The 24,890-nt window shown below is 43.8% G+C and overlaps 1 protein-coding gene across 2 annotated transcripts in view; it reads left to right on the top strand.

The window, feature by feature from the left end:
* Positions 1-24,890, top strand: part of LOC125437420 (microsomal triglyceride transfer protein-like) — a 51,189-nt gene that overhangs the window by 1,735 nt on the left and 24,564 nt on the right. The window contains exons 2-11 of one of the 2 annotated variants that reach the window (XM_048504906.1): positions 5,793-5,919; positions 7,795-7,982; positions 11,871-12,005; positions 13,702-13,809; positions 15,106-15,222; positions 16,423-16,562; positions 17,399-17,549; positions 18,486-18,643; positions 20,343-20,511; positions 21,854-21,961. In XM_048504906.1, coding sequence (XP_048360863.1) covers positions 5,853-5,919; positions 7,795-7,982; positions 11,871-12,005; positions 13,702-13,809; positions 15,106-15,222; positions 16,423-16,562; positions 17,399-17,549; positions 18,486-18,643; positions 20,343-20,511; positions 21,854-21,961 — 1,341 coding nt within the window. In that variant the 5' untranslated portion in view covers positions 5,793-5,852. Of the gene's footprint in view, positions 1-5,783; positions 5,920-7,794; positions 7,983-11,870; positions 12,006-13,701; positions 13,810-15,105; positions 15,223-16,422; positions 16,563-17,398; positions 17,550-18,485; positions 18,644-20,342; positions 20,512-21,853; positions 21,962-24,890 lie in introns of those variants that run through there. The other variant, XM_048504908.1, reaches the window with a different exon arrangement.

A 24,890-nucleotide genomic window follows, 5' to 3' on the forward strand; every position in this document is an offset into this window, starting at 1 on the left:
TTTTATAAGCACTGAGGCCGGGGTGGGGCTTAGGGAGGCGTGGCTATGCCCCCAGAGGTGGATGGGTGGGTGTGTGGCCCTGCCCCTGAACTCTTCCATAAAAATCTATACCTACGTCACAGGGGGGAGTTACCCAAATTGGACCCAGAGAAGGGGAAATTATTTTTAAAAGGATTCCACAAAGTAATAATTTGAGATCCTGTAGCCTCTATATACCAGGGTCCATTTCAGTAGGGGTACCCTAACATTGAATTATGAAGAGAGATTGTAAACACAAACAAATAATATTACTATATACAAAGTGAAATAAAAATGAAAACAACCTACACATGAGAACTAATTCCCTAAGTAATCACAAATGCACATACATACATACAAACAAGAGGGCACACTTATAAGGGGGAAGGGAGGAAATTGAGAAGTTTTAGGGAAGGAACATATAACTTTAAATCTAGTGCCTGAGGCCTGGGGAAGTCGGGGAGGGGGGCAGTTAAAATTCAGAAGAGATCCCAGCAGCAGAGCAAGGAGCTGGCAAAACAAAAAATAAAAGCCTGCATGGAGCAGAGGTTCTCAAAAGGAAACCAGAGTTCTGACCAACAGAGATCTGACTGAAGATCTGAGGAACCATTTGCAGGCTCAGGGAGTATCACATACACCCATATGAAAGGGTGCTCATTGCCCAGTACCTTGAGGGAATTTTCCCTTCAAAAAAAGAGAACTCTATTGGCCAGTACAGTTGACTGAGCAGCTTTCCCCTTTTAAAAAATTTCCCTTCTGTCAGAACAGACTTTAGAAACACGGAGAGCGTGTTTGAGAATTTATATTACTCTGTAAGTTGATATTACTTTAAATATTACTCTTTAACAGAACACATTTATCATTCTATTAAACCATCTAAATATTCTTTAACTGTTCATCAAGGGCACTTTTCAGTTAGGCACAGGAGTTACTCTGAAGGGACACCAAAATAACCTGTTTTCTTTCTGACAAAAAATAACAAACTGGCACCAGAGGCTTGCAATGTTGAACCATGAAATTAAAATATTTTATTTAAAGGAACCTAATAAAAGAGCTTTACTGGCAAAGGAATATATATATTTCATATATATATGAAACTGGTTTCTGAGAGGTTACTATTTACAAGTTGTTTCAGTAACTTTTTCCAGTCGATTCAAGTTTCACACAGGTGTCTTCCCACTGTTACAGTCTTAGTGTCTTCCCACTGTTATAGTCACTTCAACTCTAGAAAAAAAATTAGATACTCCCATATGGATGTTACAGTGTTGAATTCGACTTTCTAGCCTTTTGTTTAAAAACCTTAAATTCTATCCTAATGTAAGAACAACTCACACAGTTCCTTGAACATGAAATCTAAGACTCTCCATTAGACAGACTCTCACACGGTGCTTCTCATAGAAGGATGGCTGCTCTCCCTCAGGAAGCTCCAATCCACTCTATATAACTCCCTCTCAGGCACTTCCCTGTTCCATATCTGAGTGGGGTTCTCCTCGAAGAAAACTACCAAGCCACCCATGTGATTAAGCAGTGTTACTGTGTTATGGTTAATTCCAGGACCTTGGCACAGATTCCCTAACTTAAATCTATCCTTCCTGGCTCTTAACCAGAGTAGCACAGCTCACTCTGAATAGGCCCTCAGTTACCAGAGAATAGAGCTATAACAGAACACTCCATTAACTCTGGCTAGTAATTCAGTGCAGGAAGAAATCATGTTGCAATTCCTCCCCAAACCAGTATTACCCCAGATTCAGAACAGAGTAGATGCAGCTACTGGCTTTCCTCTCATGTGTTTCATGGCCAAGTTGGTCAGAAACAAGCTGAGAAGGTGCAGTGCCTTCATTTCAGTATCCGCGGTTGCCATACCCACTTCTACACCTCAGAAACTATTTTCACAATATGCAGCAGCTCTCTACAGTTGCCTCTTTCGCCCAGCCATTCATTGTGCTGTGATCCTCTGTCTCTGTGGTACCCCATAGCTGCTTCCTTCCTTCCTTCTAAGAGTGTACCACCTATGGGGTCATGGGGTATCCCATGTCCCTGGGTGCCACCCATTTCATCACATGGGGGTGCAAAATCATGCCCCCATGTGATCAAGCTGCTGGGGGGCCCTCACCGCTATCAGAGACCACGGCTCGTGGCCTCGGATGGAGCAGCCTGCTTGCAGCCTCTGATGGAGGTGGGGGAGCCCAGCCCAGCAGCAGCTGGTGCTGGGCCGGGAGCACCTGGTGGGCTCATGGCAGGTGCAGCCTCGATAGACATGGGAGGGGGGCAGCCGCCACCAGCCCCAGGCCAGGAGCCTGCCACAGACAAGGCCTTGTTTTTTCTCCCCCCCACCTCTATTGGAGGACGGGAGTGGGGCGCAAGGACAGGGGGCACAAAAACAAGGCCATACCCTCAGGTGCTGTTTCATGCCCATACACCTCTGCTTCCTTCCCACAGTTTGGGAACTGTGACCTACAATCACTAGCAGTAGGGTGAGAGGAACTGGCTAACAGCATCAGGGGTGTACCTAGGCAAACTGGTGCCTGGGGACAAAACCTGAGTTTGGCGCCCCCCCCCGGCCCGGCGTATCGGCGGCCACCCTCCCCCACCATGACCAAACAATGATTTTTTTTTGTACCAGCTCACAAAACACCTCCCACTCCCAGCAAAACATACATGGCTCTCTCCCCACCAACTCTTTTCCTAATTTCCTAATCACAACAACCCTATGAGGTAGGTTGTTAGCCTGAGAAACAACTCCAAGCCAGTGCAAGTCGGTATTAAGCATGTAAATCTCTCACAAATCACCCCCAGCAAAACATTTACCAAACAAATGTCAGCATCATCTCTCACAAAACACCTCCAGTGGAATCCACCCCCAAACAGCATCACTTTCAATGGTGTTTAAACTAGGGAGCTCAGATTCTTCTTTTAAATCTACCTTAAAGGGAGAATCTGGGGTCCCCGGTTAAAACAAAATGAAAGTGATGCTGTTTGGGAGCGGATTCTCCCCCACCCTGAAACAGCATCACTTTTGAGGGTTGGAGATTCAGATGAAACAAATAGCAGATTCGGCTGGAATCTGGGCAAATTTGGGCACATTCGGACAAAAATTGTCTGATTATGTCCTGCCCAAATATGAACAAATGCGAATGCAAGGTATTTGGGCTTTTTGGTGTTTTTTTTGGCAGGCTGCACATTTTTGAAGATAGAGGCACCAGACTTTCAAGGTGGCTCCAAGAGGCCTTGAGTAATAGCATCCAAGCTTGGTGAGCTTTGCTTCTGGAGGGGGGGGGAGTTGAGAGAGTTCTGAGAGAACTCAGCCCACAGGCTTTCATGAGCAGGAGCGGGGAAACAAAATAAGCCTTTTAGGGGCCCATAAAATTGAACCCCCAGAAGCAAAGGTCTCCAAACCTGGATGCTATTACCAGGAGGCCCTCCTGGAGCCACCCTGAAAGTCTGGTGCCTCTATCTTCAAAAATGTGCAGCCTGCCTACACACTCAGAAATTCCCCATTGGCTACAATGAAGCAAAGTCACTGCAAAACAAAGAATCTTGGGCAAATTTATTGGGGTGCCTGGAAGGGGTGTATTTTTAAAGCTAGTGGCACCAGATTTTCAGGGTATCATCTGTTAACTATTCTTATGATGCCACCCAAGTTTGGTGAAGTTAGGTTCAGGGGGACCAAAGTTATGGTCCCTCAAATGGGTAGCCCCCATCTCAGGTTAGCTCCCATTGAAAACAATGGGGATGGGGGCACCCTCTTTGGGGGTCCATAACTTTGCTTCCCCTGAACCAAACATCACTAAATTTGGGTGGTATCATCAGGACAGTCTCTGGATGGTACCCTGAAATTTTGGTGCCACTAGCCTTAAAAATGCACCCCCTGCAGAGCAGAATGTGAAAAAACACTTAAAACTTTAAAAACACACAAACGACCCTGAAATGTTGGTGCCCCCCACGTGACCAAATGGGGGCGCCCGGGGACAGAGGGTACCCCCTGTCCCTAGGCAGGAATGCCACTGAACAGCATAGACCCTTGCACGGGGACCAAGATAATGCCAAAATCAAAACTATTTCAGTACATTATTTTCCAGACAACTGATAATTCTCTTATCACTGTTAGATACAATCATGAGATGTGCCAGCACTTATCTGAAAAGCAGTTGCTTTCTTCACAATTTCGGTCACTTCCAAGGTTGCAAAATGTTGTCTTTGACTAGTAAATAATTAAAAGGGTGAACAGTAGGACTAAAATGCTGAAAGCATTTGATTTAAAAAATGTCCTGAAATGCCCTGTTTTAAAAGAAAAAGCTGGGTAGAATATTTCAGAATAAACATATGAATGAATAAACGTATGCTTGTGTCACAAGGTGTCTTTTAAATGTAATGGTTTGCTGGTAAGTGTCCAAAATACTTGAGCCATCGAGCTGGTTTTGGATAGACATCAGTCATGAATTGGTCTGTCTTACATGAAACACTGCAGATTCAATATCTATAGTTATTTGTCTCAACTCCCGTGATTCTCTAGAGCAGTGCTTCTCAACCTGGGGGTCGGGACCCCCTTGGGAGTCGAACGACCCTTTCACAGGGGTCGCCTAAGACTCTCTGCATCAGTGTTCTCCATCTGTAAAATGGTTAAATTTTAGGGTTAGGGGTCACCACAACATGAGGAACTGTATTAAAGGGTCATGGCATTAGGAAGGTTGAGAACCGCTGCTCTAGAGGCTGTTTATGTATTCATTGGTGAGAGACCAGGCCATATACACATCCTTCTGAACTGGCCTGATTCCTGCTTTCATGTACCGTTAAGAATGCAGGAAGCCGCCATTCAAATGCAGATGCCACAGCCATCTATAAAGAGAGTCTCTAAAACATCTAAGATTTTTTAGTGGAAGCCCGAAGCTGCATTACAAGATGCAAACTGCATTACAAGGATACATTAGCTTAGCCTTCAATTTAAAAAAACACAGATTCTTCCTTCTTTGCTGGGAAACCAGCTAACTTTTTCACCACCACATACTTATTCATGATATTCTTAAATTAACCAGATGGAAGAAACAATCTAAACTGGTCGCCTTGGCCTACAATTGTCTACTGGTGTACAAAAACAGGACCCTCCCAACTTTAATACCTTTTTGTTCTGAATTATGCCCTGTCAAGTAGTTCCCTTAATGCGTGCAGACTGAGAAAGCCCTGCATGCAGGCAATAAACCAGACTTGCAATGAATGAGTCTGGCTGAAGTAGCACAATGTCCACAAAGCCCTGTTTCTTCTTCACTCACAGGCAGCCACTCGAAGTAACTTGATCTGGGTGGCAGGGACACTGAGGCCTCAGAAACTGGGGGAAGGAGAGAGAGAGAGAGAGAGAGAGAGAGAGAGAGAGAGAGAGAGAGAGAGAGAGATTTCCTCTCCTTTGCTCTGTCTATTTCCCTTTGGAGGAAGGGGCTTTGCTGCATTTTCCCAACCGGCATGGCTGAGTGGAAGAGAATAAAAAGGGATATTTTACAAGAGAGAGCTGTTTTTCTGCAGGGAACATACATAGGCAAATTCCAGCAGCTGGTCTATTCCACTTCAGAATGCTTTTTTTGCACAAGGCTTTTTCACACACATTCCAGTTTTTGAGTGCCTTGGATTGCTGATGTTTATTAATCATTTGCTTTGCCAGTGATGTGTAATTTAGGGATAGGGAGCAAATCAGGTCTGCCCACATGACATTATGAATCAAGTCTGCTTCAGTCTTTCTCATAGGACCTCTCTCTCTTTCTTCCCCTCCCCACATCCCTGAACAGGCTGGATTCTCTGTCCAGCAACTTCACCTTGCCTTTTGATTTAGGAACACCGTCCACATCATGAACTGTCAAGCAACATCAAGATGTTTATGGTTACTTTTCTTTATCTTTCCCAGCGCTGGAACAGGTAAGAGCCATTCAACATTTACATGGGGAGGGGGGATGAAATGTGAAAGTATCCAGTTGGTATGTGCTTTAAATTATCTATGAAATACACAAATTGTACACAAAGTAGCCAGGTGCTCCTTTCAATTCCACATCTGAAAAGCAGTGTTTACAACACTGACAAGTTCTGAAAAGGTTTGCTTTCTTAGTCTTTTTATGTTCAGTTAATTGGCATGGCAACTAAAAACAAATGAGACTCCAGGGTTCACAGACAGTTCTCTTTGACTCCCTTTCAGATTTATGTTAGAGTCCAATAGAATAACAGAGACCAACAAGATTTTCAGGATATAAGTTTTCAAGAGTTCAAGCTCATCAGAAAGCCCCATTCCAACTGCTGTGAGCTTTCAGACACTTATATCCCCAAAATCTTGTTGGTATCTAAGATGCCACCAGACTCGAATGTAGGCGTTTTACTGCAGACCAACACAACCACCTCTGAAACTTTCAGATTCCTGGGGTTCAAAACCTGGTCTCTGACTTTTCTTTGGGTGGTGGGCAGCTGTTGGCCCCTATGATGCTGAGAAACACAGAAGGGAGTGGTTCTGAAAAGTACAGGCACTGTTCACAGCAACTTCACGGTAACTGCACAGAGCTCTCGCATGGAAGGCGATACGTTTTCCTCTGTTTCAGACAGGACTTCAAGCCCATTACCATGTTGAGGTGTATTTTTTTCTTATTTCTGTGGGTGGGGTGAAATCGTGACATTGTGTAGATGGGATGAAAAGGGGACAAAGTGGCATTTTACAAGTTTATGCTGCAGCCGTAGAAATTATGTTTGGGCCAAACCGATGCAAATTTATTTAGATAATTTATGCCCTTTGGGGCCCCAAAGTGGCTTACAACAACTTTCTGTACTCATTTATTTTCATAAGCACAACAATCACCCTGCATGGTAAGTTACACTGAGAGGCCAATACAGCACATGCAGAATGATGCACTTTCAATCCACTTTGCAGCTGTGCAGAATAGCAAAATCCACTGGCAAACAATTGTGAAAGTGGATTGAAAGTGCATTATTCTGCATGTGCGGAAGGGGCCAGAGAAAGTGAGTGGCCCAAAGTGAGTCCCCATGGCAGCATGGAAGCTTGAATCTGATTCTCCCAGGTCCCAGTCTGGCTTGCTCACCACTACACCATGCTGGCTAGAGACAAACCTTTCCCTTTGTTACCTGAATGGGGCGACTATGTGAAAAAATACACATAGCTACCCCGATCATATCTCCTCTGCCCTGAAAGACTGTAACATACAGACATGTGTGACCCCTTTGCAGATCAGACATACCAATTTCTCTTACTGAGGATCTGCTGTGAACTTTTTTAAAATGTGCAGTTGAATTCCTAATTTAAATAGAGTATGAATTATTTGATTATTATGAACATTAAATCATATTTCACAAAAAATTGTTCAAGGTCGATCCTTAAAATATTTAAAGCAAAGTCGATCACATGGACACATGAAGCTGTTTATCAGACCAGCAGTCTGTTAAGATCAGCGTTGTCTATTCAGTCTAGTGGCAGCTATTCAGGATCTTGGGCAGAGGCCTTTCGCATCACCTACTGCATGATGCAGCTAACTGGAAATGCTGGGGATAGCATGTCCCACAGAACTTGATGTAGTGTGTGCAGTTACAGTGAAGTCCTGTTCACACACCACATCAAGTGGGCTCATTGACAGACTCACCTCTCTCAAAGACTTGTAACCACTAAGCAAGGAGGGAAGGATTCCTGGATTCCAAATGTCCAGCAAACCCAACCCCCACCTTGCTGACATGAAGCAGCTTTAGCTCTCAGTCTTACCAGCAAGTGTTTAAGTTATTTCAATGGGGGCTCTTTTATAGAAAACCTGGAAGTCCCAACTTTTCAGCCCGGAATCCTGTATCAGTATCGATATTCATTGGACACCCAGTTAAATTATCTCTCAAGATCGTCTTGGCAAAGAAGTGAGGTTCAGGCAGAAGCAACAGTTCATGTCCATCTCTTGTGGAGAAATGTCAGCGATGCAAAGGAGCACCTCCTCCAAGTTGAGGTCAGTGACCTGAATTGTTTTTAAGCCCTTGAGGAAGATGCTGATATTCTAGTACTATAGAATACTGGGACAGAGGCGCGGGGGGGGGGGGGGTTGTTAAGCACATCCAGACAGAAATTATGGTCTGGCTCCAGAGAACTGAGAGTGGAAAGGAAATAGCAGCACTGCTCTGCAAACCCATGTATTTATTTATTATTTACTGAAATATTTATATTTGACCTTTCCCAGCTCTATTGGTCTTGTAGAGTCAGAATATTGGTCTTCAGTTTATTAATTTTAAACAGCCAAAGCACCAAATTCTCTCAGTGTAGTCATTAACAGTTCAGATCCTTTTACAGGATTTTCAGAATTAACCCCAAATCACCAACAAATGATCTCCACGTAAAAGTCTTGAATTTATAGCTTGAATTCTTTCATCCAGTCTTATAACTCTACATAACACTTCCAAGTATAAGCAAGAGAGGAGATAGTGAGCACCCCTGTCTTGTTCCCTTCTGTATTTCACATGGTTTTGTTAAATCCCCATTAACAATTATCAGTGCAGTCCATCATGTATAAATCATCTTTGCCCATTTTATAAAATTCTCTACAAAGCTCATATTTTTCAAGACCTTAAATAAAAAAAGGCCAGCACAAGTTGTCAAAAGCTTTCTCCGTGACAAAAAAACCCAATGCTGCTCATTTGTCATTGTGTTTTTCCAAATATTCTAGGACATCCATCACAGTTCGAACATTATCTCTCAATTGTCTTTTTGGTTAAAAAACAAACAAACCCTAGACTGGTCTTCATGAATAAATCCTTGTAACACAATTTTCAACATATCTGCTATTTTTTTTGTAAATATCTCATCATTATTCCATAACAATATTGGTCCATAGGGGTTTTTTTTAGCAAGGATACATCTTGTCTTTCTGTAGGTATTAATTCAAATTTTCAGCCTATCCACTAAAATTGTTGTAACTATCTTATCATTTTTCAATAACAATGTTGAAGAAGTAGAGTTTAGGTATATACCCCATTTTCTCAGCTGGAAGGATTCTCAAAGCGGCTTACAAACTCCTTCCCTTCATCTCCCCACAACGGACACTTTGTGAGGTAGGTGGGGCTGAGAGAGTTCTGAAGAACTGTGACTGGCCCAAGATTACTAAGCAGGCTTCATGTGCAGAAGTGGGTAATCAAACCCGGTTCTCCAGATTAGAGTCCACCACTCTTAACAGCTATACCACACTGCTCTGTAGTTTTTTTGTCAAAAAAATAGGTATTAATGCTATGTTAGATGTTCTCTATGAATCTGGCATTTTCCCTCCTGTAAAACAGAATTCATTGTATTTTGTAGCAGTTGCATCTTCAAAACATTTGTAATACAAACCAAAAGTCCACCTGGTCCCAAGGCCTTTCCTCGTTTAATTTTTTTTTATTGCATTCACCACCTCTTTTATTGTTATATTGCCATTCATTACATTCTTCTGTTCCTCTGTAAACTTAGGTAAGTTACATCCTCTAAGATATTGGTAGTGGAATCTCCTGGTCTTTATATAGATTATGATAATAGTTGAAAAAAACTTGAGCCAATGTCTGTCTGGGCATTGTTCCCATCTTATGTTTTCAAAATCATTCTCTTTTCTTGTTTTTTTCTTAGTTTATATCCCAGCCACTTCTGTGGTTTATTAACAAAGTCAACATTCTTTTGCTTTAGGTATTTCAGTTTTGTTTCCAACTCCCTCAGTGTCAATATAGATATTTGTTGTTGTAAAAGTTTTCTCTGTTGCAAGATAGTTTTATCCATGAGGAAGTTTGAAGGTCATTAGAAGAACTTTGAATTGGACTGGAAAACCACCTGGCAGCTAACACCAACATTTTAAAACAGGCCAGATGCATTCCTATCAGCTAGATCCTGACAATCAGGCTGACACATTCCAAACTGGCTCCAGTTTCCAGGTTGTCTTCAAGGATAGTTACATGTATAGCTTGTTCCAGTAGTCCATTGAACTTTAAGAAGTTACAGAAGTATGGCTTAGCATAGCCAAACTATTAGACTCTCCTATGCTGTTCCTGGATGGCACAAATTATACCAAGTTACAATCGGGATCTTACAATCTGGGTCTATTTTATCCTGGTTTCTCCCTTCGCGGGGCTGCCATTTCTGTGAAGGAATTGAGTGAAGACTGGGAGGAAATATTCCAGTTTGTTCTGGGATTACAATGGATCTCCAGACCACCTAAATCAGTTCCCCTGGAGGACACGCCACCTTGCTCCAGCACATTTCCCATCTGAAAACATCTCGTTGTCAGCATCAAGAGGTCCTTGCAGCATAAGAAAGCATGGCCATTAGCAAAATAGATCCCTCAGATCCAGTCCTATGTTTCCCCTATTTATCCCTGGACTTCTACAGACATATCAGCAGAACCAACATTCTCCTTGTTTCAGCGGATCAATGTGCCAAGAGAATTACCAAGACCTGTTTTCCCGGAACCTCTCTTCCCGCACTGATTCACTATCATGGGGAAATCTTTCTAATGGACTGCAAGTGGTGTGCATAATTCCCTGAATATCTGCTCAGCAAAATCAACTTATAGTGAAAATAATTAAGTAAAGTAGTGTTCGTACAGCACTGGTGGTTCAAATCGGGCCACCCAATACTTAAGTCTACCCTCGAGAAGATACTTTCTACTACTGCTATATTTACTTGAGTTTTCTTAAGAGTGGGAGCAACCTAGGTAATTAGTTAATTGTTTTCATTATTTTTAATTAATGTTGCTAAACCTTAAAAAAGAGAGCCAGCATGGTGTAGTGGTTAAGTTGTCAGACTAGGACTTGGGAAACCCAGATTTAAATCCTCAGTCATGCCAGGGAAGCTTGCTTGGGTGACCCTGGGTCAGCCACACGCTAAAAATAGCGTGTAACAGACTTCCTTTTGTGATGCACCTCTGAAGATGCCAGCCACAGATGCAGGCGAAAAGTTAGGAACAAGATCTACCAGACCATGGCCACACAGCCTGGAAAACCCACAACAACCAGTATTGCTGCTGCTCCCTATTTATCCTCTATCACCCAACATAATTTTCTCTGGACCTTTTCTAGAGCCCAACTTGATGCCTTTCCATTGGTACTACCTGTAAAGTTTCACAATATACTGTATGATTTGCTGCACTGCTCATTCAGCACAAGGGATATATCACACATATTCTTCTGCATTGTGAATTTTATATTGATGCAAGGAGCCGTCTAATTTCTCCCCATTAACTCTCACCCTTTCCCCTTTCAATGCACTTTAAATCCACTTTCACAATTGTTTGCAAGTGGATTTTGCTATTCTGTACAGTAAAATCCAGCTGCAAAGTACATTGAAAGTAGATTGAAAGTGCATTATTCTGCATGTGCAGAAGGGGCCTAAGTTTGCACAAACTCACACAACTGAAACATCTGTTATTGACCAAAGTTTTGCTCAAGGATGAGGACCCTAATATCTCTTATGCTGTGGCAAAATTCTGTTAATTTGCATGTAAAAAGTGCAGTTTCGAGGTAAACAAGCAGGCAAGTATCTATCATCAAGGGTTAAAAAATATCATGGCTGTTTTCATACTTTGAATACTTTGTTATTAGTTTGATGAATGTTTTAGCTATGTGTAGTGGTTATGTATTCCCCTTTTATGTATTATAATTATACTGTTGTCTTAGACCGTATGTATTAAATTTGATTTGATTTCTTAGCACCCCCACCTTCATCTGAATAACAAGAGGGACTCCAAGGCAACTTCCATCAGGAAAAAAATTATTTGATGGGAAATGAAACAAAAACGGATGCAATGTCGTAAGCCTGGACATCAGTGATATCAGAATTCATGCAGAACCCTCCTAATTTTTTTTTGTATGCTTGTGGTTCTTAGATACACAACTTACAAGTGCATCACAATCCAGACCATAAGAAGAATAAAACTAATAACAGTGGCCCCTTCACAGGGGATTCGCCAAACACTCCTGAACTGCAGCAGCCCATTTTCCTCCACTGGAACAAGGGGAAGGTATGTTCATACTTCTTTGTGTGTTTTTTTTTTCTTCTTTTGTGTGTGTCATTTTCACTCTAGCTTCTGGTTCACCCAAGCGAGCTAGCATTCTTCAAGATACAGATGAGCGACTGTCACCCTAACTCACTGGAATAGTTATTTTGATGTGCACAGTGCTTACCACAATAAGAAACTCTTCAGAGTCCATAAAGACTGCTTTCCACCAACTAGTGGGAGTACATGCAGTATCTGTGGCCACTCCTTGCTAGCAAATGAGTAATGCATTCTCCACCTTCATAGTCTAACCACCAAAAGCTCAGGGGAGGAGACCGAAATGACTCTGTATGAGATTCCTGTATAATAGTTCAGTCACCCAATCATTTTACTCTTTGGAATATCTCTCAGTTAAAAAATAGGATAGGGCTAATAATCAGTCCTTGGTTACTATAGTTAATATAGTTGCTTCTTTCATGGTACACATTATACCATGGTAGACATTACATGAATTAAATGAAGACTGATGAACATTTCAGTCTTCTCACATATGCATATGATAGAACATTCATTAATATAAAATCAGCTTTTTAAGACTGACTCTTCAGATGTGCCAAAATGAAATCATTGGATTCAAAGTCTGGAGCATTCTACATGTAGTAATCCCACAATTGTGTTTTACTTGTTATTTTGTTTGCGTGTATCTCTAACAGATTGAGATGACACCCATTTCTATCTTTCTTACAGTCACACAAAACTGCCGTGCTTTTTTTCCACTTTACGTCACTGTACTTAGGGATCGTGCATTTTAGAAAAGCAAATTGTCTGATAATGCCCCAAGCATGGGCCTCCTAGACCTCTCCAGGAGTAGTGCTGAATGTGCCTTGTTCCCCTTAGGGTGTGTCCACTGCACCCAAGCCATGCCAACCCAGGCTGCGTTGCTGCCCCTTCCTCAAGGCAGCTCCCAAACTCTGTCTTTGTCCTCCTGGCAGGCTGTACCCTGCCCTCTGGCAGGCAAATCCTCGATGGCCCCACTCCTTAGGGCCTATTTCTCCAAGCAGCAATGGTAAGGTTTGGAAAAGGTAAAGTTCTTCCTCCAAGACTGACACAAAGTTCTTCCTCTAAGACTGACACAGATATTCCAAAGAGTAAAATGTCAGGAGACTGTCAGTAGCCCATAGCCAAAGCAGAGGAAGAGGGTGGGATCTCCTCACAAGAAGAACATTTTCTGCATAGAAAGGTGGAATCCAGGAATCCTGTTAGTGAGGGCAGACAGCAAGATAGGGACAGCATGAGACTGGACAAGGGGACTGGAAGTTCCTCCTTCAGGGCAAGAAGGATTATGGGAGGGTCCACTGGTTAAGGGATAATTGGGGTGGAGCAACTTCCCTTTAAATGAGACCATAGGCAATGAGGGAAAGGAGGTGGGGAGGTTCTATGACACAGAAAACCTTGCAGCCACAAGTTGGAATTGGGTGCCTTTTGCTACTCCCACCCATTAGGAGGACATTGTAGCATGCAAAGGTCCATCTTAAGCCACAGTGGAAGGTCTAGGATGGGACATGCCAAGGGGTACACCTCATAGTAATAAAGAGAGGGAAAGATGCACAAGGATCAATTACTGGTACATCACACCTTTGTAACATGTCCTAATTTCTTGTGACTTTTTCCTCAGTTCCATTTGGATTCTGTTCCATAAAACTTGACTTTCACCTTGCAGGTTGTAGCCTTATATGAAAACAAAGCAACAAGCCCTCTAACGTTGGAGCTGAAGCGAGGCCTTGCCAGTCTTCTCCAGTTTCAGACACATTCTGGGAAAGAAACTGAGGTAAATAGTGAAAATAAATTTTATGTCACCTGGAATTTTGGAATCTTTGCATAGCTATAATTTCAGAAGTGGTATGGTACTTTTCTTTCAATATATATATTATGTATATATGTGCTGTCAAGTCACAACAGACTTATGGTGACCCCGACAAAGGGCTTTTAAGGCAAGTGAGGAGCAGAAGTAGTTTGTTATTGCCTTCCTTTTCAGAGTCTCCCTTGGCGGTCTGCTATCTAAGATTGACACTTCTCAGCTACTGAAATCTGACAAAATTGGGCTACACCATGCCACATATATCAAAATATACAAATTACAAAATCAAGTCAAAATTCAAGAGTAATACCATTGGAGGATTTTGTTGGCTCAATGTCTCGTACCTACCCAGACCAATTAAGTCCCACTTTATTTTTATCAAAGAGGAAGTGTGTTCATACTTCATAAAATCAACACAGAGCATTGTACATTTCACGTGAGAATAGCTAATTGGAAAAATATTGGCAATGTGAGTGTTTAAACTACACAACCCACTAACATCCTATATGTAATAATAACATGGAAGAAAAGTAGCTCATAGACTCCAGACCAGTTAATTGGGAAAGTGGCTTTTTAAGGTACTCAGCCCTGGAATCCTATTTGCAAAAATAATCTGGATTATGAATACATACTAGGACACCAATCCAATATGCTGCAGTCAAAGCAGCCATTATTGCATATGCAGTGCAAAATTACCCAGCCTGCAACCCCCATTGACAGCAATGCAGAAAACTCAATGCAGAACAAAGATTCTTGGGAAAATTTCGGGATGTTCTTGCAGGGAGGGCATTCTTGGACGTATCAATTTTCGGGATGTTCTTGCAGGGAGGGCATTCTTGGACGTATCATCACCAAAAATTCAGGGTATCATCTGGAGACTGTCATGATGGCACCCCCAAGGTTTGGTGCAGTTTGGTTCAGGGGGTCCAAAGTTATGGATAGCTTTAAAAGGGGCAAACCTGGATAGCTTTAAAAGGGGCTTGGGCAGATTTATGGAGGAGAGGTCGATTTATGGCTACCAATCTTGATCCTCTTTGATCTGAGATTGCAAATGCCTTAACAGACCATGTGCTCGGGCGCAACAGCCGCAGATGGCCATTGCTTTCACCTCCTGCATGTGAGCTCCCAAAGGCACCTGGTGGGCCACTGCGAGTAGCAGAGAGCTGGACAAAATGGACTCTGGTCTGATCCAGCTGGCTTGTTCTTATGTTCTTATGTTCTTAAAATTCAGAATTCAATTCATGCTGTATCATTTGTCTTATTTAGGAGGACATTTCTGGGAGCTGTCAAGTAACCTACGCTGTCTCCAAGGATTCTATTTTGAAGACAAAAGACCTTCATAGCTGCATAAGACCAAAATTTGGATTCAGCTCTGTGAACAAAGCAAGTGAATTTATTTATTTATTTGTTGTGTTTTTTTCCCATATTGCATCTGACTTATAACATTTTGAAAATACTTCAGCTTATTTCAGATCTTGTCTGTAGGCTGCCAGCGTGGGTTTGTTGAGAGGCTGAAAGGAAGCAGTCAGAAAGGAGGAGAAAATATATTATGGCATGATGGGAGGAATTGCTTTCATGAAACTTTTCAGCTGGGCAAATTAAAAGCTCATTCTCACTGAACTACAGTCAAATTAAATAACTGATGGAACATTTGTACGATTAGTACAAATGGCAATAAGAATGGCATAATGCAGATGAGTCCTTATTTCTGAGCAGAAGGTACATTTTTGGTATTTTGATCAAATGTAATGGAGTACAGAAAATATGCTTCACCAATCTTAAGCTTGAAATGACAATCAAACATTATTGAAGTTCAGAAAATATATATCACAGTCAGAGGTGGGATCCAGCAGGTTCTCACAGGTTCCCAAGAGTAGGTTACTAATTATTTGTCTGTGCCAAGAGGGGGTTACTAATTGGTGATTTTGCCACGTGATTTTTGCCTTAGTTACGCCCTCCTCTCAGCAGTAGCGCGCAGAACTTGAAGCAGTCTAGCAGGACGTGAACCAGCGTGCATGGCAGCCTGCACCTGCGTGCATTTGTTTCCTCCCCAAGGACCAGCGCAGCAGCTGCGTCCTTGCCACAGCCCCGCCCAGGAATGCCCCGCCCCCAGAATGCCCAGCCACGCCCCCGGAATGCCCAGCTCAGCCCCATTGGCGCTACACCACAGTTTGAATCCCACCACCACGGGAACCTGTTGCTAAAATTTTTGGATCCCACCACTGATTACAGACCTTTCCAACCCCACCACCACATAAAATTTACAGACAAATTATATTTCAGAATATCAGGGCCAGCATGGTGTAGAGGTCAGAGTATTGGACTAGAATCTGGGAAACCCAGATTTGAATTTCCACTCTGACGCAGAAGCTTAATGTGTGACCGTGGACCAGTCACACATTCTTAGCTTAACCTACCTCCCAGAATTGTTGTGAGAATAAAATGGAGGAGAAGAGTTTGAGGAAGCCATTTTGGGTTCCCAATGGGGAGAAGTATAAATGAAATAAATAAAATAAACATCTTTTGAACGTGTTCAACACCAACAAAAATCATGGAGAAAAAAAATATCCTTACTTTCCACAGATTTTTGAAGTCCTGTGGCAACCAACAAGTAAAAGTGTTTACTCTGTGGATGGAAGTCTCCTCAAATCTGCATTGGCTGAGGAAAATCATGTGATCTCACTGAGCCTGAGATCTTCCATTGGAGTCAATATCACCTCCAGGTAAGTCCTGCATTTGTTCCTTCAATAGGGCCTGCATATGTGAGACAGTGAATGATGCCACCTTGATCAAGAAGGATTAGAAAACTATCCTGGGTAATCTTGATGCCATCCATGCTAAAGTGAAACATACAAGCCAAAAGCTGGTACAGCGGTATTGACAAGAAATTGATACAAAGGGCGCCTTACCATTTTTCAATATGCCAGAGTTTATTATTTTAATAGGACAAATGGAAGCTGCAAGGGAAATTTTAATTTGAGAAAACAATATGGGAGAAAATAGTACAGATAAATAGGGTGTCACAGCCTTGATCCCAGTCAAGGCCCCCCACACCTTGTAAGTTTGGGGAACTGCTTGGAGCATCATGCACTGAATTCCCAGTATATTGTCTAGTTAGAGCTTCTCAGCCAAAACCCTCCAAGGGCTTCACCTACTTGCATATCTCATTCCTGTGACTTCAGCATACTGAAACATGATAAGACTATTCACACAACCAAGTGGAGACAAAGGCTCTATCACCATCACCACCGTGGTGTAGTGGTTAAGAACAGGTGGACTCTAATCTGGAGAACCAGGTTCGATTCCCCACTCCTCCACATGAGAGGCAAACTCTAATCTGGTGAACTGGGTTCGTTTCCTCATTCCTACACATGAAGCCTGCTGGGTGGCATTGGGTTAGTCACAGTTCTCTCAGAATTCTCTCAGCCCACCTACCTCACAGAGTATCTGTTGTGGGAAAAGGAAGGAAAGGAGATTATAAAACCCTTTGAGACTCCTTACTGGTGAGAAAAGTGGGGTATAAATCCAAACTCTTCATCTTCATCTTTTCTTTCCCCAGGCAATATCTTGAGCTTGTTACTCAAAAGCCTGGATCAAAAGAATTATCTGGAATAAGTCTTCAGGAAGCACTGGCTGCCATATTGGAAAAACCTCAGCCCACTGATATAGCCAGTGAGCCTTCCAAGAGGATCTGCACACAGTGTCCAACAGTGAGTGCCAACAACACAAAACCTTTATGTAGGTCTAGATTGACCAATATGCTAAGTTAGCTTCAGAGTCCAGATGCCCACTCTAGAAACTGTCAAGGTTATTTCTGTGTCAAGAAATTTAGTTCCCTTTAGTTCCCTTCACATTGCTCACAAGCGTGAATCTTGGTCCTGCTTCCTCATTATGAAATATGGGAGCAGCAGCTATGTTGCTATGAATATATTTCAAATTATTTTCAGATCACTTTTTGCCTTCAAAACAAACCAGAGCAAACAAAAGAAGTAAAATGATTAAATACAAAATGTTAATTGAACTTCCCCAGATTCAGGGCCAGTTTTTAGGATCAACAGAATCAAACAGTAGAGATTTTTTTCCTTGAACTGGACCACTGAACTGGACTATTAAGAGCAGTTCCTTGAACTGAACCATTAAGAGCACATTAATATGGAGCATGGTATTTGATTCCCCATTCCTCCCCATGCGTGGAGGACTCCTCTCAGATGAACCAGATTTGTTTACCCACTCCTACATTCCTGCTGGATGACCTTGGGCTAGTCATAGTTCTTTGGAACTCTCTCAGGCCCGCCTACCAACAGGTGACTGTTGTGGGGAGAAGGGAAAGGGGTTTGTAAGCTGCTTGAATCATTTACAGGAGAGAAAGGTGGGGTATAAATCCAAACTCTTGTTCTTCTTCACATTTACAGGTGAGGAATAAAATATTTCACTGCTTTCTCATGGGGAAAAAATCTTGCACACAGAAAGATTAAATGCCAAGGAGGAAATGCCATCCTATCAAGTTCTTTTTTCTATGTGCCCACATTTTGTTTTGTTGGGAAGCCATAACGTCTAGTTTGGATCTCAGTCTCAAATGTTGTGTCACTGGTGCCTGTCTGCATTTTGAAACATTGGAATTGTTTATGACATGTTTGCTTTTTTAGCTGAAGAACTACTTGAAGTCACTTGTTAAAAAGAAATTCAAAATGGATGTCTCTAAGGCATCAACCACCTGGAAATTTCACAGAGTTGTCCAAATGTTACGTGACGCAAATAAGAAAGACATTGTTGTACTGCTGAAAAAAGCACCACAAAATATGGTGTAAGTAAAAGGCCGATTATGCACAAGGCATCTGTGCCGCGATGGGTGCAAATGTTTGTTGCAGCAAGATTTCTTGTATGAACATTTTTCCTCTGGCCCCACTTTCACTTTCTAGTCTCCCCATGGCAACGAGACCACTTCTAGCCCAAATTTAATTTTGCTTTGCTGCTAAGCGTGGAGATTTTCTAGTGAGCACAGATTTGCACTGAACCTCTTCCCTCCACCCACAGCCAGCCTGCCTAGCTCCACCACCCCCATTCCTCACATTGTGGTCCATGCCTTCCCCCTTGCCCCCTTCCATGTTGCTGGCTCCTTCCTTCTTTTCTAAACATTCATGTTGATATATCAATATATCAATATAATAGAGTAGGGTTTTGCAAGGAACAGCACAAGCAATGCCTGTTTCTGGCTCCAGCCCACCTCTGCTGCTCTGCTTCTGCTTTCCCTGATGATTGGGAGGGCTTTTAAAAACATTTCATAGCCTCTTTTTAAAAAAACAAATCTGTCTCCCGTGGCAGAATGAGAGAGAGGCTGAGAGGGGAAGAGAAGAGTGTATGCGTGTCTGTGTGTGTCTGTGGAGGGAAAGCGGGGGGTGGGTATCAGTTCTATAACATTGGGAGTACTGAGTGTTAGGAGATCTGTGCCTTTAAGAGGGCCAGAGTTAAGAAAACCAGGAAACAGAGGCTGGTTGAGACTAGCTGTGAGGGAGGACTGGACTGCCTCCTAGTGTGTAAACAGAGAGAGGAGACCATACTTCAGCCCTACCACACAGCTGAAAGGCCCACATTGAGTGTTCCTTTAGTAATGGGCCATAGACTAAGTAAGAAGTCCAATTCTCACTCCTAGGAGTGACTTCAATCTGAGTAGTGACCTACGCCAATGTCTATTAAGGATCTGCTGGCAAAGTGATAAAACTTGGAAGGATCACTGAGAGTCTAGATAGAATGAAAACTAACAGAATAAATTGAAGAGAGTAACACAAGCAGCTGAGCTGGCAAATAAGCAAATGCAAGCCATTAAAATAATATAAAGCAGACAGCTATAATACTAACATCGTAAAGGCCGCTAGAGAGGCTAAATATTTCAAACTACCATACCCACTGTGCAATGCACTCGACTCTAAATGAGGGGAGGAAAAAGGCAACAAAGTATCCTAAGAGCAGAGGCTTAGCGGGGGGGGGGGGGTTGTAATAGCGCCCAGAGCAAAATGGTGATAGGCCAATGACAAAGGAGGAAAATCACCTCCAGATCTTTAATGTCTCCTAGTAACTGTAGTAGCTAGGAAAGCTTGGTTGCAAATAAATATAGCAATAATTTCCACCCTTCACGATTCAGGGCTTGTAGATCTATGTCAGGCCAGACCTGCTGAATGCAGCCCACAAGTATATATATATATGTGATGGTCCAACAGTGGCTCATTACAGTACTTGGTAAATTGTTGTCAAGAACAGCAAAACTAGGGGCAGGGAAAGTAACACCGAGTACCTAGTACATCACAGTACAAAAATGATAGGATACCTTCAGGTTGGTGAGTTCACAAGTTGTAAAAATCTGATATGTATTATAATTTTCAAATGATATCATAAGCACTCTCCACATTTATACTAATGTCAGAGTTTTGTGTTTGCAATTGACTGGAAAGTCCCAAGTGCTCCACTATGTTCTTTCTACCTGATCCTCTCTTCCTTTCTCCTATTAGTCCCTTCTATGTAGATGCTGCACTGGCTGTCCAGTCAACAGCATCTTTGATGGCACTATCTGAATTTCTAGATTTTGGGAATGAGAGGCAGACGCCCTTGCTGGAGAAGTTCCTCTTTGGAGCAGCTGTATCCCCCCGGCCTTCCAAGGAGCTGTTCCGTTTGGTGCTTGTAAGAAGACGTTTCTGCTTGCTTCTTGTCCTATTGTTATCAGTCCTTCATTTTTACAATTTTACTTCTTTATGAATAAGTACTAGTGAGTGTAATACAGGTAGACTGAGGTATTTTCCAGACAACAGCCTTTTCCGCATGAGCGGCTCATATCGTTTTATGCTGTCAAATGCCTCATTATTATTATTTTTTCCGCACATGTTTTCTCCTGTATGGTTTTCAAATCATTTTCTCTGTTTTTTCCCCCTCTGTGTTTTCTTGAAACATTTTAAATCACAATCAGTTTTTTCATCCATTTCAGAACCAGTTTTCAGTGCATGAGTGGAATTCCTCATTTTTTCCCTTCATCCTGCTAAATGGTTAGCCCTTGTCCGCAAGAGATGGCTCTTTCACACGTGCAGGTCACCACTTAACACTACAGGGATGTGGATGTGTGAATCCCTTCCTAGGTCCTTCTGATCCTTGCGGCATGGCCTTTCATTTTTCATGCTGACAATTCAACCTATGCAGAGTTAGTGGAGTCTCTTTCCATTGATTTAAATAGACTTAGACTGGAGTCACCCTGCAAGGAAGGGATGGTGTCGTAAGTCACACAATAATATAACGAATGTTAAGCTATCATCCACAGTGACAAGCTGAAGGAGATGGCACTCCTTACCTTCAGTTCTGAATAGTAGGCAAGGATATACATATAATAGTATCTCATAACTCTCAACCACTCCACTGTGGAAAGGATGAAGCCTTCCTCTGACTTAAACTTATTATAACTTAAACATCTCTTCCTCCAATAGAAGAGCCTCTTGTTGCAGGAAAGTTCCTTAAGGTGTAGGAACTCCCTCCAGGTTCAGGTACATGCTAATATTTATTGAGATAAGTGTTATCCCATCTTTCTATAAGAAAGACAAAACCGAGATTCATTCAAATATAGCAACATGGCTGGTGGCTGATTCCTCAGAAGCCAGAGATCTGACTGCAGAGGCGTAGCTCTGAGGGGATGTGGGGGGCATGACGCACTGAGCGTGTGCCCCTGTAGAGGTGTGGCAAGGGGGGCAGGGGCATTCCGGAGACAGGGGCAGAGAACGTACGGGTGCACTGGGCAATTTTCCCCCTTGCTACGCCTCAGTCTGACTGTTAAATTGTATAGCTGGTATACTGAAAAATCTTCAAGCAGTAGCTTTATATATGGTTATAGTCTTTGCTAGGAAACAAAAATAGGTCCAGAATACATGAGTGACTGATAAAAGTAAATTGAGACTTACACTCTGGTGAAATAAGCATAACCTACCAACAAAACAGAAATATATAAATCTGTTTCTCTGAACACTTCATTCTCCTCTTCCAGGATAAGATGAAGAGGAAGACTGTAGACCCAATTATCTGGGAAACAGGAAACTTAGTCATTGGCACCTTGGTCGGCAAGCTGTGTCGGATGAAATTGTGTGAGCTGCAGGTAAGGGCAAGCTCACCCATGTAGTCGACCCGTGGTCAGCGTAAGCGTGAGGAGCCCGAGGCAGGCGGAGATAACTTATCTGGTGGAGATGCGCCAGCAGCCCGGAGACGGAGGAGTCCGTCATGAGCCCTAGGTAGTCTCCGCTCTGCCGGTTCCTGGCACCTTTTATTGTTACTCTATCCAGTGTAGGAGGGAGGGCTGAAGGGGAGTTCGGGGAGAGAGAGGCGGGAGGCCGGAGAATCATCATGCTGATGGCATGATCTCATCTGGCTACGTCTTGGCGGAGAAGGGCGTCACCGTCTGAGCCTAATCCTCACCTGAGAGAGCAGAGACCAGGCCTGTCCCTGCGCGCCGGTGATTGAGGCAGACAGTTCCGCGACCTGTGACTCATGGGGGGGGGGGGATGAGGAGTGGGGAGATGCGATCGACGGCGAGCAAGGCCTTGCTTAAGGTCCGCTGGCGTCCCCAGCGTTCCCTCACGGCACTGCTGGAGTGCGGCAGTGCACTACCATCTCCCTCCCTTCTTTACATTTTAAGCGGGGGGCAGCAGCTAAGGGGTGATTTAAAGGGGTAACCTTTGTCTCCTCGCGCCGTTTAGTCCAGGCTGACCAAGCAGCAGTACCAACATTAGAATTTAGTTGCGGGGTAAAATCACTGAGGGTTTCTTACACATGTTACAGGCAATATTAGACCGCATGTTGAGCGAAACAAGATCCGGTGATAAGGCACACAATTAGGACAAGCGCAGAGGCTGGCAATAGCATTCAAACATCACTCCCGGCCAGCCAGCTCCAGGGCTGACCACCAGCGGGGCAAAACATCACACTTCAGATTAGATACAATTTCTTGCAATTCCGCGTAAACAATTGGGAATCATCAGGAAGATTAAAAACAATACATAATATTATGTACACTCTCCACCGGCTTTTGGTGATTCCAGTTAATGGCGGCATGATTATGCTAGGGCAGCTTAATGAAGAGGATTGCTTGTTGCTTTCGAGGAGGCCAAGGGCATCCAGGGCAGTGAAAGCTGAGGGTTAAGTGGACCCAGCGAGGTCACAGATCCAGCTGGTTTGTAGTACAGGAAAATAAGTCGGAGGAGGAGCTCCCACAAGGGAAAGTAGCGAGGAGGCAGACTCCACAGCTTAGGAGAGGGCGATCGCATCCCGATCCGAGCAGGAGGGATTGAAAAGCGGAGAGTGGAAGCGGATGGCGTACGGTGTCAGACTCCCTGAGGTGGAGAACCTGGGAGTAGGAGTGATGGCGGCCCGGTGGCAGAAGAGTCCCGGCAGATAGGCAGGCCGGAGATGCAGTAATATGACAAATAGTATAACCGTAAAACTGGGACATCGCGATAGAAATTAGACAATAAGACACATGGTTACACCAAAGGCTATAAGTTAGGTGACTCTCTCGCGAGCAAGATTAAGATGGGTGGAAAGAAAGCGTGTTCGATAACATGCAAGTGGCTGAGAACTTGCAGCGGAGAGAAGTTCCAAGTTAATAACCTATGGGGGATGTTCCCAGCTGTAAGCTCAAATTCCGGCGGGGCGTTAGGGGAAGGGAAAGGAGGAGGATGGCCGGTGCGTAGATGGGGGGGGGGGAGTCCTGCGGGGGGGGTGACCGACTGTGTCGCGGTGAGGAAGGTAGCTGTATTGAAAAGTAGCTGCTGATGGCTGTAAAATCCACAGTATTGATAACGCATAAAGGTTGCAGCTTTGGGATTCTTGGGCGTCTAGAGTGGTCGGCTGCTACTGCAGAGTCGCCGGGTTGGCGGATCTTCAGATTTGCGTTCCGATGCTGATTACCAAGTCTGCTGAGGCTGTGGGATAGGGGTGCTCGGGGAGGCCTGTTCCGTCTTTTAAGCCGTGCTTGTGGCCGAAAGCGCAACTTGGAACGGCGGCCGTTCCTCGGAGCCGGTCAGGACTTATGTCGCCGGGCTGGGATCCATAAGAGGAGACCTGTAGGAGAAAAGGACTGAAGCATACCCCTTCCCAGAGTTATGAAGAGGGGGGGCGGCCCCGCCAGGTTCGATCTGGGAGTTGGCGGTAGTAGGCACCTTAGCGTGGGGAGGGTCTGACTGCCTGAAGTGTCTTTCTATGGGGGTGACCCTACTGTGTCCTGATGGTAGAGGCTGAGCAAATTTAGATGATTAATGGTGAAAAGTACCTTTGAAGACTGTTTGTTGCGTATGTAGCTGTGCCCTAAATGGGGGAGGCTAACTCCCCTTTTCTTTAGTTTGTCTGGCTAAAATCTCTTTGAAGTTCGCGATTTGCCCTTTCCAGCGATTACTTGCCGGTGCTGTTGTGGGGAATCCCGATGTGTTAACCACGATTCCCCAGATTGGTTACAGAACTGGAGCATGGCTGCTTGGCCCGGAGGAAGAATATCGCGAGGTGGCGTTATAGTTTTAAGCGGAGAGGCTGACCCATATGGCGGTTATCTCTACTGCGCAAAGAGGTGCTGGATATAGCGTGATTGAGTGAGTTCGCCTTACCGGAGTGGTGTAGCCCAGAGCATTACCCGAGTGGGTATCTATGGTTACGATGGAGGTGCTTCAGAAGGGGCTAGGGCAGGGACCAGGAGTTCACGTCAAACATTTGCCTAGAGATCATTGCCAGGGCCCCTCGAGGTTTACCCGAGAGGGGTCTGGGCCCGAGGGCGGCGTGAGCGTGGCGCGGGATTTGGCGATGGACTGGGCGCCTGGTTGGGGGGGATGCTGCAGGATCGGTGAGTGCTTTTGCCCCCTGGTGGAAAAAAGTCTGGAGTGTGACTGGAAGGAAATTGAGGAAAGAAGAGGGTAGGGGAGATGTGGGTATTGCGTTGTCTGCGTGCTGGTTTCCTTTCGCTGAGGGGCCTGGGAAGCTGGCCGTGTGGCTGCGCATATGGCCTACAAAGTACTGGGAGGTTCTGGATGCTAGAAAGGTTC

Source organism: Sphaerodactylus townsendi, linkage group LG08 (genome assembly GCF_021028975.2).
Source record: "Sphaerodactylus townsendi isolate TG3544 linkage group LG08, MPM_Stown_v2.3, whole genome shotgun sequence".
Taxonomy (NCBI): Eukaryota; Metazoa; Chordata; class Lepidosauria; order Squamata; family Sphaerodactylidae; genus Sphaerodactylus; species Sphaerodactylus townsendi.